Raw genomic sequence first — 15,896 nt, 5'->3', positions numbered from 1 at the left:
TAACAGCGCAGGAGCCGTCAGCAAGCGAGATGTGAGTAGGGGGGGAGTAGTTGTGAACAGAGGACAGTTTTGAGCTGCGGAACGGTTTATATATGAACAAGTACATTGAGACAAATGTAGAAAGGCATCCTGTGGCTTGCCTGTCGCTAAGGTTTGCCTATGGCTAAGGTTTGCCTGTGGCTTGCCTGTGGCTGAGGTGGCTTGACGCGACGCGTAGTATCACGTGACTCTTTTACTTTCCGCTCGGTGTTTGTTGGCGGTGGCGGCGGCGGCATTCTGGCGGCGACCACCGCCTTTCTCAGAAACCAGACGTTCTCCACGAGGGCGGGAGCGATCACGAGCAGCCGGAAGGCGTGAGAACATCTGATGCATACGCGCGAGCGTCGCTGTCGGCAGAATAAATATAGAAATTCACACCCTCTCTTTCGCTCTCGGCGGAGAATTGGAGAGATCGAGACGGCGGAGACCCAGTGCGGAGACATGGCTCGGCTAAGTAATTAATAAGTCACGTACGCGGTGGTCGTTCGTTGGCAGCGGCGGCCTTCGCCAAGTTTAAGGGCTGGTCAACGGCGCTTCGGAGAACGTTCAAAACGACTTCGTGAGTTTGGTTGCAGTGATCGAGAGTGCAACAGCCTGCGTGCGTCGCGGGATGGAAGCGCCAAGCTCTTTACGCATGCCCCTAAGCCGATGCACTTTGCAAGTCCCCGTGAGTATCAACTTTGCCTCCGTGCGTGGCTGCTGTGGCTTTGCGGCATCGGATGGTAGGGCTGGTCGTTGCCGTTAGTAACCCTTTTCTCTCGACGGCCTGGGATGACAGTCTTCAATCACGGCCCGCGTTCTCATCATCGTGTCCTTTGATGTCCGCTATTGACCTATAGCGACAACGTTGGCAGCAGCAATCAACCCGATAGGCGCTAGCCAGGCTGCCGTGGTTATAGGTTTAGGTCGGCTTACTGTGGACTTACTGTCTGCTTACTATTTTGCTTACTGGACACAAGACGGGCGAACGCGGTCTGGTGGCCCCTGTCTATCCCGTATTTCTCACGATTGCCTTGCGAAGGCTGGATATAAATGTTGGCGTCATAGGGGACATCCGGCACCCTTTCCCATCTTCCTTATTATCAGCCTTGACTGACCGACAAACTACACAAAATGAGCGGTAAACTCGCCTCAGGTGCGTCTCAAGATCTCTGATCGCGCCGATCGCAAGCGCAGGCGATCGTGGCGAGGTCCAAGCTGACGCTCGATCATGCACAGAATACACTACCTGGAAGGAGCTGCAGCAGATCTACGACTCGGAGCACGGCAAGCTCGTCCTCAAGGATCTCTTCGCCCAGGATCCAAGCCGGTTCTCCAAGTTCTCCAAGGAGTACAGCGACTCCGAAGATGCCTCCGCCACCTTCCTGCTCGACTATTCCAAGAACCTGATCACCGAGCCCGTGCTCGCCAAGCTGCTCGCCCTCGCGCGCGAGGCCCAGCTCGAGACGTACCGCGACAAGATGTTCGCCGGCGAGCACATCAACACCTCGGAGGACCGTGCGGTGCTGCACGTCGCCCTGCGCAACTTTGACGAATTCAAGATCCAGGAAGGGGGCGTCGACGAGGTGGCGGGCGTGCTCGCGCACATCAAGGAGTTCTCCGAGTCCGTGCGCAGCGGGAGCTGGAAGGGGTACACGGGCAAAACGATCGACACGATCGTCAACATCGGTATTGGCGGGTCGGATTTGGGCCCCGTTATGGTGACGGAGGCACTGCGCCCGTACGCGAAGCGCGATCTGACGGCGCACTTTGTGTCGAACATCGACGGGACGCATATCGCAGAGACGCTGCGCGTGTGCAACCCCGAGACGACGTTGTTCATCATTGCGAGCAAGACGTTCACGACGCAGGAGACGATCACGAATGCCGAGTCGGCGCGGGAGTGGTTTCTGGGCCACGCGAAGGACAAGGCGCACGTCGCGAAGCACTTTGTCGCGCTCAGCACGAACACGAAGGCAGTTACTGCGTTCGGGATCGACCAAGCGAACATGTTCGCGTTCTGGGACTGGGTTGGCGGGCGGTACTCGCTCTGGAGCGCCATCGGGCTGTCAATCGCTCTTGTCGTGGGGTACGACAACTTTGAGCAGCTGCTGAAGGGCGCGCACGGGATGGACAAGCACTTCAAGGAGACGCCGTTGGAGAACAACCTGCCTGTTCTGCTGGCGGTGATCGGGGTGTGGTACAACGACTTTTATGGCGCGCAGACGCACGCGCTGCTGCCGTACGACCAGTACCTCCACAAGTTTGCGGACTACTTCCAGCAGGGCGACATGGAGTCGAACGGCAAGTTCATCACCAAGAACGGGCAGCGCGTCGACTACCAGACTGGGGTTCGTGCCTCCCCTGATAAGCCTAACTAACACTGACGTCATCGCCGGCAGCCGATCATCTGGGGCGCGGCGGGCACGAACGGGCAGCACTCGTTCTACCAGCTCGTGCACCAAGGCACGAAGCTCATCCCCGCCGATTTCCTCGCGCCGACGACGACGCACAACCCGATCGCTCACTCGAAGCACCACCGGATCCTGCTGTCCAACTTCTTTGCGCAGCCCGAAGCGCTCGCGTTCGGCAAGACGGAGGCGGAGGTGCGCAAGGAGCTCGGGAGCGGTGCGAGCGAGGCGCTCGTGAAGAGCAAGGTGTTTGAGGGGAACAGGCCAAGCAACAGTATTATGTTCCCGCTGCTTACGCCAAGAACGCTGGGCGCGCTGGTTGCGCTGTATGAGCATAAGATCTTTACGCAGGGTGTTATCTGGGGGATCAACTCGTTTGGTGCGCCGCGTTCCCGCCGTTCTATCTAACAGGCTGGGAGCTGAAGGCGGTGATAGATCAAATGGGTGTTGAGCTGGGCAAGGTCCTCGCGAAGAACATTCTGGCGCAGCTCGGGAAGCCCGAGGATGTCAAGGACCATGATAGCTCGGTGCGTACTCATTCTACTTATAGTGGGATTCTTGATGCTGACGTGGTACTCGTGCTATGCACAGACTACGGGCCTGATCCACTACTACCAGAAGTACAGGAAGGAGTGACTTGGTCCTCTCACTTCTGACGTTGCGGCTGAGAGAAGGGGGATGAAGCTTTGAAGTGCTGGATACAAAACCATAGACTTGTAAGATCTGTACGTACTAACAAGGGAGGGAGGAAATGCATCTGTATTGCTAGAGCGGAAATGAGTTGTCAGACTTGGATCTGTTCTCGCCTATGACTTCTCGCCTATGACTGCTCGGTGAAAGCGGGCGAGAGTTGAGGCTTTCAGGGCACGTCCGATGTCAAGGAAGTCTCTGATGGTCCCGACACATGCTGACATCTCTTGCTTTGAGTTCGTAGGTTTGTTGACGTTGAACCTTAGTTTGCGTTTACCAGGGCTCCGGCTTGTAGACGCTGATCTTGGGGGTGCATCGGTACCTCCGCGCCAGCCGGCATGTCGGGCCGCAGGGTCGGAGCAGACGCGATCGGGCACGGTGGTGTTCGTGCTTCCGTCGGGGAGCCCCTTGCTATTCCCTGACTCTCCTCCATCCCTCTTCCCGCCAACATGGCTCTGATATGATGCCACCCGTTGCGCCGTTCCCGTCAGACCAGCCTTGATAAACCTCCATCGGCCATGCCCGAGTCATGAGGCCAGGGACTGAGGTGGACGAGCCTCACGCTCAGAATAGCACCTCCACATACGTTCATCATCCGTGCCAGCATCCATGCGTTCAGAGATAGGCTTAATCATACACCCACCTCCTGTGCAGCCTACTGTTATCAGTGCGCTTTGAGCTATAACGGACGTCTTCGCACACAGAGTGGTAACTCACTTTCCGCTTTCTTCTTCACAACATACGCTCCAGCTGAGAAAAGGGATCGTCGCTCGTCATGCATCTAATGAGCTTGATGGCTGTCGTGTGCGCGGCGCGTGCGTGCGTCGCGGCGGCCCAGTCGCCTTTCAGCACCGGAACGCAAGCGGCAGACAAAGAGGAGGGGGTGTACGAGTTCAAGTATCCGATACGCAAGGTCGCCATTGTTGGTGCTGGGCCTAGGTACGCATCCTTCTCTATCCTTCTCCTCTCCCCTTCCACCTTCCCTTTTTTGTGTCTATTTTCCCCCTTTCATCGCCTGCAGCTCACAGCCGCGAACAGCGCGCTTATCGCCTATCGCGAGCTCATCGAAGCCGGCCTCGACGTGCGCGTGTTCGAGCGGGACGACGTGCCAGGCGGAAACTGGCACTACACCGACGACACCGCTCCCGATGCGCCCGTGCCGAATGCCCCTGTTCCGCTCGCGGACTACGTGCCGTCGCTGCCGCCTCCTGGGGTCGATCTGCCGTATTCAGTCGAGTATGAGGAGGGGAACGCGCATGGTGGGGAGGGGGAGGAGGAGTGGAGGTACTTTAGAGGCCCGAGTCCGGTGTGGGAGTCGTTGAAGTCGAATGCGCCTTCGGTGAGTACATGTAAAGAGACTGGTTTCAGAGAGGGGGATGCTGACGGTGTTTGAAGCCTTTGCAACAGGTGAGAACGTCGGGTGTGTTGGCTCGGTTGATAGAGCGCTTATATGCGTGTGCATTCAGATTCCCGAGTTCCCTTGGCCGGCTGGGACGCAGTGGGGTACGCCAGTCGCATTGCTTCTTGCTTTTTACGATGTGACGCTGACCTGGCCTTATATGATGGTTGTTAGAGCTGACCCAATGGCAGCTACAAGGCTACCTCCGTGCATACGCGTCGCTCCTTGGAGCGAATAGCAACGACGAGAACCCTTCATTCTCGTATAGCACTCGTGTCGAGCTCATCGAAAAGCGTCTCAACGATGCTGGGGAAGAGCAGGGTTGGCGCCTGTGGGTCAAGAAGCTCGTCCCCGACGTGACTTCCGGAAAGTCGAGGGCGACTTGGTGGACCGAGGTGCGCATCACCCACGCTCCTATCTAGTCCAGCATTGAAATGAGGGACACAGGACTTCGACGCCGTCATAGTAGCCTCGGGACGGTATAACGCGCCGTACATGCCCAGCATTCCTGGCCTCGCGGAGTGGAAAGCTCGCTTTCCCGACAAGCTCACGCATTCGAGGGTGTACAGGCGGCCCGAGCCGATGGACAACAAGACGGTGCTTATCGTCGGCGCGCAGACGAGTGGAGGGGAGATTTCGCGGGATATCAATAAGCATGCGAGGCAGGTGTTGCAGTCGATTAAGGCGAAGAATGGTACGTCCCGACAATTTCTCATCGTGTGTATGTAGTGGCAATTATTATTTGTTAACTCTATATTTTAGTTAACGAGAGGTACTCGGCCATTAACTTCCTCGCCCGGCTTCCGCGCAACACGACGATCATACCCGAGATCAAGCAGTTCCTCCCCTTGGAAGAAGGCGCCACATTTGAGACGTCAAAGATTGAGCTCGCCAACGGGACGGTGCGAGCCCTTCTTCTCTTGCGCCCATGATACCCTCCGCTCAACATTAGATATAATTTGTTGTAGATCCTGACCGGCGTGGACCACATTATCTTCGGCACCGGCTTCCGCTACTCGTTCCCGTTCCTCCCGCAGTACTACGAAGAGTCCACGTACGTGCCGCACGAAGGCGCGAGCAGCAGCGTGAGGCCGTTCCTGCCCATGAGCGGACAGTACATGCGCGACATGCACCTCGACGTGTGGTACATCCGCGATCCGACGCTCGCTTTCTTGAGCTGTAAGTGTCCTCTTTCTCACAGCCTCGCGAGCTCGGCGGTCGTGTTGACGTGGTGTTTGTCAAGTCACGTTCGGCACGCAGACGTTCTCGTACTGTGGGTATCAGAGCGCGGCGCTCGCCAAGGTCTGGACCGGCGCTGCGAAGCTGCCTAATGAGGCGATGATGTGGGATATGTATGCTGAGCTCGTGAAAGACCGCGGAGGGTTTGGCAAGGAGCTGCCGTTCCTTGGACCCGAGCGTCTTGCGCGGATGGAGAGGTATTATATGGGGTGGATCAACGAGGCTGCTACAAAGTACGGCGGTAAACAGGTAAGCACTGGCGCACCTCGTTGGTATTTCCACAGACTGAGTGTGCTCGTTCTGTTTTGCTAGATTGACGGATTGCCGAAGTAGTGAGTCGTTCGCGTTCTGTCGTTTGCGTTCTTAGCCTGACGACACCACCGTAGTTCTGCTGAAATAGGGAAGTATTGGGCGGCAGGCCACTACGGCGCTGCATATAGCCACAACGATAGTGAGTCGTTTACGGGCGCGCTTGCTTCGCTCGGGCTGGATCCGTTCATCGGCACGACGGAGGAGGATGAGCGGCAACGCACTTTGGATGCTATGTGGAACGACTATTGGTGAAGTCATGAATTTTAGATGGTCATCACACCTCCGTTTGTTTAGAATGATAAGCTATGCATTCTCATTGACACAGCCGTTTGTGCCTCGGGTTTGTTAGGAAAGCATGGGTTTAGGATGGATGAAGGTCACAGCTCGAGGCTCGTTATCCGTTAGCTGATTTTGAACGGTCGTGTCTAGTCGTAGCGTATATGCCATGTTATCATTGGCTTCCTGCTTCCTGTTTTACAGTCGCTTCCTGTTTTACAGTCGCTTCCTGCTTCACTGTCACTTCCTGCTTCACTGTCGCTTCCTGTTTCACTGATACATTCCGTAGCTCCCTGATCATCTTCTCCGTCTCCGTCCATCGTTGAAAGATTTTCTTGCCCGTAATCCCACTAGCCATCGGAGACACCCCGATATTAAACATCGGTTGGTAATGAATGGCATTCAAACGGGGCAGCATCGTTGCCAAGACACGTGCGACCCGACGCGGGTCGATAACGGGGGAGTTCGACAGCTCGAGCGCGGTCACCCTCTTGTTGAGCGGTAACGCGGGTTTCTCCGGCAACAGGTCGACCGTGGCCTCGAGGACGAGCCCGAGCCCCTCTAGCCGCGGGCAGCGCTCGAGGAGGGCCTGAAGGCCTTGCAGGGTCACCTTGATATCTTTGTTGAGAGCCGCGAGCCGGGGCGCCGCGTCGTGCACCGAGAGCACGCGCAGAGCGGGCCATGCGGATGAGATCAGGTCGATCTCGGTGTCGTCGAGCAGGGCGCATTTTGGGTCGTCGACGACCAGCTTTTCGATCTTCGGGAACCCGAGGAGCGGGCGGAGGATGCCGTGCGGGAACAGGATGTTTTGTGTCATGATGTCGACATGGGGCTTGATGGTGATTGAGGCGAGGGTGTGCGGGTGGCAGGATGATGCGATGGCTGCGATGAGCTCTGCGAGGTTCGAGCTCTCGCTAAAGTTTGGTGCGATGGCAAGATCGACAAGCGCTGGAAATTGGTATCGACGAAAGACCTCTTTGCAGCCACTTCCTGAGCCGTAGCCAATACGGAGGAATCGCAATGCGACAAAGGTGTCAAATAGGAACTCTTGTCGTCGGGCGCCCTGTACAGAAGGTGGTGGGTTGCGGAGCTCGAGGCGTTTCAAGTCGGGTAATTGCGCAGCCGCGTCCAGGATTTTGTTGGCGTTGGAGACGTTATTGTCATCAAAGTAGCTTTCGAACTCAAACTGGAACTTCGTTAGAGACTGGAATTCCGAGAGGGCTGTTGCGAGGGTTTCAGAGCAGTAGATACCGCGGTCGCGCTGCTCGGAAGCGTAATGAATGTGCAAAGACTGGAGGGATTCTGCAGCTTTAGTCAAGATAGACATGATCCTGCCCGCTTCAGCGGCTGTCTCTGATCCCCATGGGATCTCTGCTTCAAGAAGCCCGGGAGCAGCTAAGGATGCTTCCTTTAAAGGGTGTTGCTAACTCTCCTTATCGCACCAACTGACGCTACGCAAGGAGGGGAAAGGGGGGGGGGGAGTCCTTCGGAGCCAGTGAAAAGACTTGGGTCAATGCCTCAAGAAGAGCATCTCTGTGGAAGGTCATATACATTGGAGCCAACCTTCCGAAGTCATCACTATTGTTGTCTGTGATCCTGTGGACACGGCTAGCATAGTAGGAAAACCTCTGCCACTCAATAGGCGGTATGTCCCCTGACTTTGTGAATTTCTTCCGCTATGGAAGAGATCCACGCAAGAAAGATAGAAGGTTTTCCCGCGATAAAACATAAATACGCACCGGGGCGTCTCCTCCAAGCAAAGATGGAGGAAGACAATCATAAAGACATATGACGTGGACGTCCGCGTACAGCTTGGCGAGTGCAAGCTCTAATATTGGTTTGCAGGTTTTGCCGAAGTTTGCAAGCGATTCGCGCCATTTGGCGTTGTGCAAAACGACGCAGATGGCGGAAACAACTTTGGCCTCGGATAGGCACCGGTGCATAGCGGCTGGGGTGACTGAGGTCAACGATGAGCAACGATACGCTGGGTAACTTCACTGGACTGCACCTCGCCGAGAGACCTATGGAGGTGCTGAAGAAAGGATGGGCGAGATTACAGAAAGTACACGCGTTCGTGTACACCGATTCATCTTGAAGTCATCTAACGATGTTCCTCTCCCAGGCTAAGGTCAGGCGACCCGGTGGCTTGCGAAGCTCGTTGAAAACAAAAGACAAGGTAGAAGTTCCGAAGTGAAACTGGGATCTCTCCCTTACACTGGGGGCGAAGTTGTTGTTTCTGCTGGAGAAAGTGCAGTGGAAAAGCGGAGACGTACTACTGAACTTGAAATTGATGTTAACGTCCACTTTTCTCGTGGCATAAATCCGTGAGAAATCATGGTCTATAGAGCCCCTATCCGTCGGAGAGTAATCGGAAACAAGTTCATTTACGCGTCGCTGGGATCAGCCGTTTCTCTGAGTGACTCTGAATCAGACAGCGGGAAGTTCCAGCCATGGCGCCACCTATCGCGCCATTTTGCCTTGTAGTTGTCTCAACGATGGGCAGCGAGGAAGCAGACGCGCGCAATGCACATCCTGTAAGCAACATCCCTCGCGCTTGAAATAGAAATCCAATCACATACAGACTATCATGGCTGATTCATGCGACCCCACAACATGCATAGAAGTACCGCCACACCAGACTAGACCAGACTGTCCCAAGTCTTACTGTTACCTTGAAGCAGCAACACAGAAGGACCAAGCGACAGACATATCTTTGAAACCCAATGCACATCCTTAACTTGCTCTCCTTTGCCTGTGCACTTGCGGCGCCTTGTATTGCTGCGATCCAGTCCCCGTTCACGACCAAGGAAAGAGGCGAAGATGAGGGCTACAACTTCAAATACCCCATACGCAAGGTTGCCATCGTCGGCGCGGGACCCAGGTAAGCAGGCTACTCCGCGCAGGTCGCCTGATCCCAGCCTTCGAGCCACGTCTGCATGATTGAACCCTTATATCCTCACCCGCAGCGGCCTCATCGCATACCGCGAGCTCACCGAAGTTAGTCTGCAAGTCCGCGTGTTTGAGCGGGACAACGTGCCCGGTGGGAACTGGCACTACACCGAGGACCCGCCACGCGACGCGCCCGTGCCTAATGCGCCAGTGTCGCTCGCGGACTTTGTGCCGTCGCTACCGCCCCCGGGCGTCGTTCTGCCGTACTCTGAGATATATGAGAACGGAGAAGGGGAGGATGAATGGAGGTATTTTAGAGGGCCGAGTCCGGTGTGGGAGTCGCTGAAGTCGAATGCGCCTGCAGTGAGTTTCCGTTATGATCATATGTTTGTCATGGTAGGGAGCTGACTGGGATGCTCCTGAAAGCCTCTGCAACAGGTATGCGTGAGCTTTTCTGATTGAACATACGTAATCATTCACGCACAAACGCAAGATTCCCGATTTCCCTTGGCCAGCTGGAACTCAGTGGGGTGCGTACTGCCGTTATCTCTCATTGAAGGACAAGGACGCTGATACCGGACACCAGAGCTGACCCAACGGCAACTTCAAAGCTACATGCGTGCTTTTGCCTCGCTCCATGGCGCCAACAGCAACGACGATAACCCCTCGTTCGCATACAACACCCGCGTCGAGCTCATCGAGAAGCGCCTCAATGATGCAGGCGAAGAGGAAGGCTGGCGTCTCTGGCTGAAAGAACTAGTACCTGACCTGGCATCGGGCAAAACAAGAGCAACTTGGTGGACCGAGGTACACTTCAGTGCCCTTACCATATTCCTCCAGGCTCCTTCGCTCACTGGAACGATGTGTAGGAATTTGATGCAGTCATCGTCGCGTCGGGGCGGTACAACGCGCCGTACATGCCCGACATCCCTGGCCTTGCCGAGTGGAAAGCGCGCTTCTCTCACCAGCTTGCGCACTCGCGTTCGTACAGGCGCCCCGAGTCGCTGGACAACAAGACAGTGCTCATTGTCGGCGCGCAGACGAGCGGGGCAGAAATATCGCGTGACATCAACAAGCACGCGAAGCAGGTGCTACAGTCGATCAAGGCTCATCCTGGTATGTCGCGCATGAATACGATCCGAGTCTCCGATTGATGGCTATTCTCCGCCAGATGAGCATAAGGACATCTCTGCAGTCGGTCTCCTCGCTCGCCTTCCCCGAAACACGACGATCGTGCCCGAGATCAAGCAGTTTCTCCCGCTAGAAGACGGTTCAACGCTCGAGAGCTCGAAGATCGAGCTGGTCAATGGCACGGTCCGTAGCTGCTTCAAACCCTCCTCTTTATGCGGCGCTTATTCGACAATTGTCGGGCGTAGATCTTGACAGGCATCGACCACATCATCTTCGCCACAGGGTACCGCTACTCATATCCGTTCCTTCCGCAGTACTACAACGAGTCCGTCTATGTGCCTCGCGAGGGCGCAAGCGACAAGGCTGTACCTTTTATAGCGCTGAGTGGGGAATACCTGCGCGACTTGCATCTGGACTTGTTCTATATTCGAGACCCGACGTTGGCGTTTTTGAGCAGTGAGTGTTTCTGTCCTATTCATTCTACTGTGCTTATTCTCGTCAATTAATGTTTAATAACAGTCACATTCCGCATGCAAACGTTCACGTACTGCGGCTACCAGAGTCTTGCGCTCGCCAAAGTGTGGACGGGCACGGCCAAGTTGCCGGATACGGACACGATGTGGGAGATGTACGATGATCTTGTGAAGGAAAGGGGAGGAATTGGGAAGACGCTTCCGTACCTCGGCCCTGGGCAACATGAGGGTATGTGAATTTGGTATTTGAGGTAACAGTACTGTGTGTGGCTGATATCAGCGATTTAGGGATGCGACGTCGCTATATTGGCTGGCTGAACGAGGCTGCGAACAAGTATGGAGGGAAACAGGTACGTGCATTCGCTCACTCCCGCACTAAGTTGTGCGTTGGCTGATACGATGTGCGTTGATAGATTGACGGTGTTCCGAAGTAGTGAGTATTCATACCGTCAGCTCTGGTCGTTCGCTAACATTCCATCCATTTAGTACCGATGAAGTCGGGAGGTATTGGTGGGCTGCGCAATATGGTGTTCCCTTGAATGGTGAAGAGAGTGCTTTGTCCGCTTATATGGCTGGTTTCGGTGGGTTGGATCTCTTCGCCGAGGGTGAGAGCCAGCAAAACATTATCGATGCACTGTGGGATGTCGACTGGTAATTGGAAATCGTAATATTCCTGACTCGGTTGGAAGGAAACACTATAACATGGCCTCGGTGTATACATTTTGATCGTTGGGAGTCATGAAATCACGTTGCATGCGTCTGCAGAAAGTTAGGAAACTCCACCTAGGAGTGAATAAATCAATGGCTAGATGATTTTCCATATACGACACGCAGTTTACTAGATCAAATCCCACACTAGTTTTCGTCAAATCCATCCTCCTCTAATGCATCCTCCTATCTCATCTTCTGCAACGCCGCAAACTCTTGCGCCTCTTCCGGATCCTTCGAAAGCTCAAATCCACATGCCTTCCTTATTCCCCGTGCAAGCCAGGTCCCTCCACGCTCTCGAATCGTAAGCTTCCACTGCATGCCATCTTGGCCGACGCCAACGTCGCGCTCAGGCTCAGTGCACGCTACCTGGTACCCAATCCCGACGGACGCCATGAGCAGCCGAGCACACCACACCAGCTGGCGCCGGAACGCGAGCTTGGTTTCTTCCGACGCGTCCTCGCTCGGTTTGTCGATGGGACCAAGGAGTGCATCGTGGATGTCGAGGACGTCCCTGTGGGCTATACGAACGGCGCCGCGCTCGGCCTGCAGGCCGTCGAAGGACGCTCCGCCGATCTGCTTCCAGCCGCTCGGCGCCTCTCGTGATTTCTGGAAGCGCTGGGCTACCGCTGCGGCGTCTGGGACTTCCTTGCCCGGCCAGCGGTGGATCTTGTACACCAGGCTCCAGAACCATTCAGATCCCATTGAGAAGCGTGCGCGGAAGTGATAGTTTAGGTAGACGTCGATGCAGGCGGGCGTGGTTGGGCTGTAGATTCTCGCGGCGACGTCACCGTCTCGAGGCTAGAGATTAGATGTGCATGGTGAGCGCTGGAAGCGTGCATGGGAAGGCGGATTCCTCACGTTGGTGTCATCGAACACATCGTCGAGGTTGACCCAAGAGTACAAGGTCGAGACACCCTTCGAGAACGTCCCGAGTGGGAAATCCATCTCGCGCTCAAGCGCTTTCAAGTGCTTCGAGGTCTTTCTCCGGAGAGATTCACTGCCTTGCTCCTCCTCGTCGAGCTCTTGAGGGGCGCCTCCCTGGGGCTCTATGTCTTCTCTATTGCCATACGTCTGTATCGTGTTTGAGCGGCTGTCAGCGTATCGCGTCCAAGCTTCTGTGGTAGCGGGCACAGGTGATAACAGGGGCCCAAACTTTTGCTGAGCCCCCTCAAGGCCCTCCAATGGTATTTCCATCGGGACATCCTCAGTTTTAACGGTCTCTGCACCGGAAGACATAGTGAGAAAGAGAAAAGGTTTGCGACAGTTGTCAACGAGGCAACAATGAGGAGCTCATAAATAATGGCCACCTTGACATTACGTATAAAGACCTCCAACGATTCAGGGGAGGTCGCGCCGCCACGCGAAGTTGCCATTTCTGGACGCTATGCCCCCTTGTCATTGCGCGTCGAGTTTGGGGAGAGTGCTCCCTTCTCCCTGCTCCGATTGTCCTATAGATCTCTTTCTTTCCTCCCCATATACGCGTAGTGCGCGTGTTACCGTCATCTATCGGTAAAGAGACGTACAGCAACCTAGGGGATCCCAAGTTTCAAGCTGAACTCAGTACCCACCACCTCCTGCTCCCACTGAAGCTGCGAATCATTGGTATTCAGGTAAGCCAGAACGGAGGCTTGTGCAGTGGATATCTTACAAGATCCATGAACTATACGCTCGGATACTCGCGCTAACCTCTCTTAGCTACGCGATATGAACAACACCGGCCTCGCCACCCCTCCCCCACAGGCCCAAGCCCAAGCCCAAGCCCAAGCCCAAGCCGCGTCCAGCAGCACAGGCAACCCGGCTGGCGCGCCCTCGACATCCGCACAGCCTACGCAAGAGTCCAACCAGAACGCCAACATGGACATGATCGTCACGAGTGTGATGAGCGCGACCTCCCCGCCCCAGCTGAGCCAGGCGCTGCGTTCATGCGCACCCAAGGACGCGCGCGAGACCATCCTGTCGAGTTTCACATCGTCAGGAGTCGATCCACTTACTCTGCTGGATATTCAGACGCATACGATCGGAGTGTTATACATCCTGTGAGTTCACTGTTCTCCTGTTGTCTTGACCACATGCGTTCTGGCACCGACTACTCCTTTCCTCTCCGTTCCCTACAATTAACCTGTAAATCCATGGCACATGGTTTGTGGCTCACGCTTCATATATGCAGGTCATCACGACTACACAACACTGCTGTTGGACGACCACCACGGGCATATGTCGACCAGTTCTGCCAGTCGTTTGATCCCATCCAAGCACGGTACGCCCCTGATCGAGGTGAGCGGCGCGTGTCCTCTTCAGGTGAAATAACTCCAACTGACGTGCGTATAGTGACCTTATTGGCCAGAGGTATATTCGCCGCTGCAGAGCAGGAAGGAAACGTACGTGCTAATCACGAGTTTATCAACCCTTGGCATGATCGTTGAGCTGAATTTCGGTCGTCATTGTAGCTCAAGCTGGCGGTTCAGCCTCTATTCAACCTCATTGCGCGCTACCCGCCATCATACTCACATCTCACAACGATTCACTCGATATTCTTGAGGGTCAGTCCTCCATCGTACCGTCAAACACGCGTTATTGACTCCTGTGCTTCTCACGCAGGCCTGTGTCACGACCCGCAACTTCGCAGCAGCTCTCCCCGTGCTCGCGTCCCCGATCAGCGTGATCGATACAACTCTCTCCGATTTGCACTACAACGACAATTTGGTGTACCACTACGCTGGTGGCATCGCGCTCGCTGCGCTCAAGCGTTGGGGCGAGGCCGAAGAGTTCTTCGAGATCTGCGTTACAAGTCCCGGAGGTGCAGCTGCGGCAGTGCAATTCGACGCGCTGAAGAGGCTTGTGCTGGTTCAACTCATACATCGTGGAACGGTATGTTCGCATCCGTGAAACGGGCTCCTTATGTGGTTCGTGCTGATGGGGGGTGTATCATAGATGCTCCCGCCTCCCAAAAACACACATGCGGTGCTCACGAGGCTGCTGAAGAACAGCCCTTACTCGCTACTTGCGTACGCCTACCCGCAAAGACGAGACAGGCTAGGCGAGATAGTTGAGCAGGAGCAACAAGGATTTGCTGCGGTTTGTCCACTTCACTATAACGCCATGTGTGTCCGATACTATGTACTAACTGTGCGTGATTATCAGGACCAAACGCTGGGTCTCGTCTCGCAAGCGCTCGATCGTGCACCGCGATGGTCCATCAAGCGGCTCACGGAGACGTATCTCACCCTCCCGCTTTCCGAGATCGGGCGCTCAATAGCGATCGAAAATACCGCGCAAGTCAAGGCCCTGGTAGTCTCCATGGTTCGCCTCGTCTACTTTCCCTCCACCACGTAGCCCATCCGATTGAACTCCCTTGCTCTTTGAACGCACACAGATCGAGTCGTCCGAGATCACCGCGTCGCTCTCCGCCGATGGCATCGTCACGTTCTCGGACCCGCCGCTGCAGCTGTCCAAGGCGGACGTGGATCGCGTCCTGCTCGACGCGCAAGAGCAGAGCGTGCTGTTGCACAGGCTGGAGCGCGATATGGCTAAGAGCCGGGAATACCTCACCAAGGTTCGTGTATTCCTCCGCCGTCTTACTGCCTGATAATGCGTGCTGACGGGGAGTGTTGTGCAGGCGGTGAGGAGCAGGGAAGACGGCTGGTCGCATACGATGGACGAGGATATGCCGTCGGAACGGGCCGCCGGGTCGGGCTGGGCGGACGAGATGTTTGCCTAAGGCCCCTGGCTGGCTTGCAAACCAAGTCTTGTTGAAGGGAAGGATCTTGGTCACTGTAAGATCAATAAGCATCATGGATTGTTCTCTGTTGTTGCAATGTTATGCTTTGTTCGGTTTACCGTGCCCTCGTTCCTGCTCATCATGGAAGGTAAGGAGACGGCGTTGCGACAAGGTTTGGGCTCAAATCCCGTTAGTGGGATTAGCATTACAAGGACTGAAGACTAGTCTATCAGAATATTATGTGTATCAAGCCCTGGCCTGTGGCGGTGGCTTGATTGCCGTTCGCGATGAGTACCAGTCCAATGGACTGGTATGGGGTGCTTAGTGCGCTGAGTTAACGTTGGCGATGGTTCTGCTCGGAGCTCTGACTACTTTTTCTGATGGAAAACCTGTCTCCTTGTCGTATGAACTAATAACCTCTCCAGTATTAGTCTCAATACCACATGCTCAGCATAACCGAGCAGGAGCACGGTGGCGAAAGCCCAGACATACACCCGGTGGCAGAGATTGTCACCCGAGCAGAGAAGGTACCGCACTTTGACCTTCCAATGGCGTCGACGTGGCCTTCTACATTCTCCTATATCGTAATCTTGTCTTGAGTTAACACGTGCAAAACAGCTTCTGTGGGC

At 55.3% G+C, this 15,896-nt stretch overlaps 6 protein-coding genes across 6 annotated transcripts; 4 read left to right on the top strand and 2 right to left on the bottom strand.

Annotated features, from left to right (window-relative positions):
- The first annotated feature begins 1,108 nt into the window (after positions 1-1,108).
- Positions 1,109-3,203, top strand: CONPUDRAFT_84514 (Glc-6-P isomerase). The gene is made up of 5 exons (XM_007774616.1): positions 1,109-1,174; positions 1,258-2,369; positions 2,421-2,808; positions 2,865-2,956; positions 3,021-3,203. The coding sequence occupies exons 1-5, from the start codon at positions 1,153-1,155 to the stop codon at positions 3,063-3,065; spliced, it is 1,659 nt and encodes a 552-aa protein (XP_007772806.1). The 5' UTR covers positions 1,109-1,152; the 3' UTR covers positions 3,066-3,203.
- Positions 3,204-3,912: 709 nt separating this feature from the next.
- CONPUDRAFT_62376 (FAD/NAD(P)-binding domain-containing protein) lies at positions 3,913-6,069 on the top strand (the record flags this gene model as incomplete). Its single annotated transcript, XM_007774180.1, has 9 exons — positions 3,913-4,058; positions 4,158-4,458; positions 4,515-4,526; positions 4,586-4,622; positions 4,693-4,913; positions 4,966-5,212; positions 5,281-5,420; positions 5,487-5,697; positions 5,762-6,069. 9 exons carry the CDS (start codon positions 3,913-3,915, stop codon positions 6,067-6,069), a joined length of 1,623 nt encoding a protein of 540 aa, XP_007772370.1.
- A 425-nt stretch (positions 6,070-6,494) lies between these two features.
- On the bottom strand, positions 6,495-7,672 carry CONPUDRAFT_168362 (uncharacterized protein; the record flags this gene model as incomplete). Its single annotated transcript, XM_007774615.1, has 1 exon — positions 6,495-7,672. One exon carries the CDS (start codon positions 7,670-7,672, stop codon positions 6,521-6,523), a length of 1,152 nt encoding a protein of 383 aa, XP_007772805.1. The 3' UTR covers positions 6,495-6,520.
- Positions 7,673-8,782: 1,110 nt separating this feature from the next.
- On the top strand, positions 8,783-11,591 carry CONPUDRAFT_110028 (FAD/NAD(P)-binding domain-containing protein). The gene is made up of 14 exons (XM_007774614.1): positions 8,783-8,879; positions 8,927-8,968; positions 9,024-9,226; positions 9,312-9,597; positions 9,661-9,672; positions 9,728-9,764; positions 9,821-10,041; positions 10,104-10,350; positions 10,406-10,548; positions 10,611-10,821; positions 10,885-11,067; positions 11,127-11,188; positions 11,252-11,271; positions 11,325-11,591. The coding sequence occupies exons 3-14, from the start codon at positions 9,069-9,071 to the stop codon at positions 11,491-11,493; spliced, it is 1,749 nt and encodes a 582-aa protein (XP_007772804.1). The 5' UTR covers positions 8,783-8,879; positions 8,927-8,968; positions 9,024-9,068; the 3' UTR covers positions 11,494-11,591.
- On the bottom strand, positions 11,577-12,825 carry CONPUDRAFT_168360 (uncharacterized protein). The gene is made up of 2 exons (XM_007774613.1): positions 12,408-12,825; positions 11,577-12,347 (listed from the first exon to the last, which is right to left on the bottom strand). The coding sequence occupies exons 1-2, from the start codon at positions 12,783-12,785 to the stop codon at positions 11,733-11,735; spliced, it is 993 nt and encodes a 330-aa protein (XP_007772803.1). The 5' UTR covers positions 12,786-12,825; the 3' UTR covers positions 11,577-11,732.
- A 150-nt stretch (positions 12,826-12,975) lies between these two features.
- CONPUDRAFT_110025 (uncharacterized protein) lies at positions 12,976-15,381 on the top strand. Its single transcript, XM_007774612.1, has 10 exons — positions 12,976-13,159; positions 13,245-13,585; positions 13,717-13,823; positions 13,878-13,927; positions 13,997-14,089; positions 14,148-14,417; positions 14,481-14,624; positions 14,691-14,849; positions 14,923-15,102; positions 15,166-15,381. Exons 2-10 carry the CDS (start codon positions 13,254-13,256, stop codon positions 15,265-15,267), a joined length of 1,437 nt encoding a protein of 478 aa, XP_007772802.1. The 5' UTR covers positions 12,976-13,159; positions 13,245-13,253; the 3' UTR covers positions 15,268-15,381.
- Positions 15,382-15,896: the final 515 nt, after the last annotated feature.

The sequence above is a fragment of the Coniophora puteana genome (assembly GCF_000271625.1).
Source record: "Coniophora puteana RWD-64-598 SS2 unplaced genomic scaffold CONPUscaffold_12, whole genome shotgun sequence".
NCBI classification, from domain to species: Eukaryota; Fungi; Basidiomycota; class Agaricomycetes; order Boletales; family Coniophoraceae; genus Coniophora; species Coniophora puteana.
Note: the sequence above shows the minus strand (reverse complement) of the source record. Positions and strands in the feature narration are given on the sequence as shown.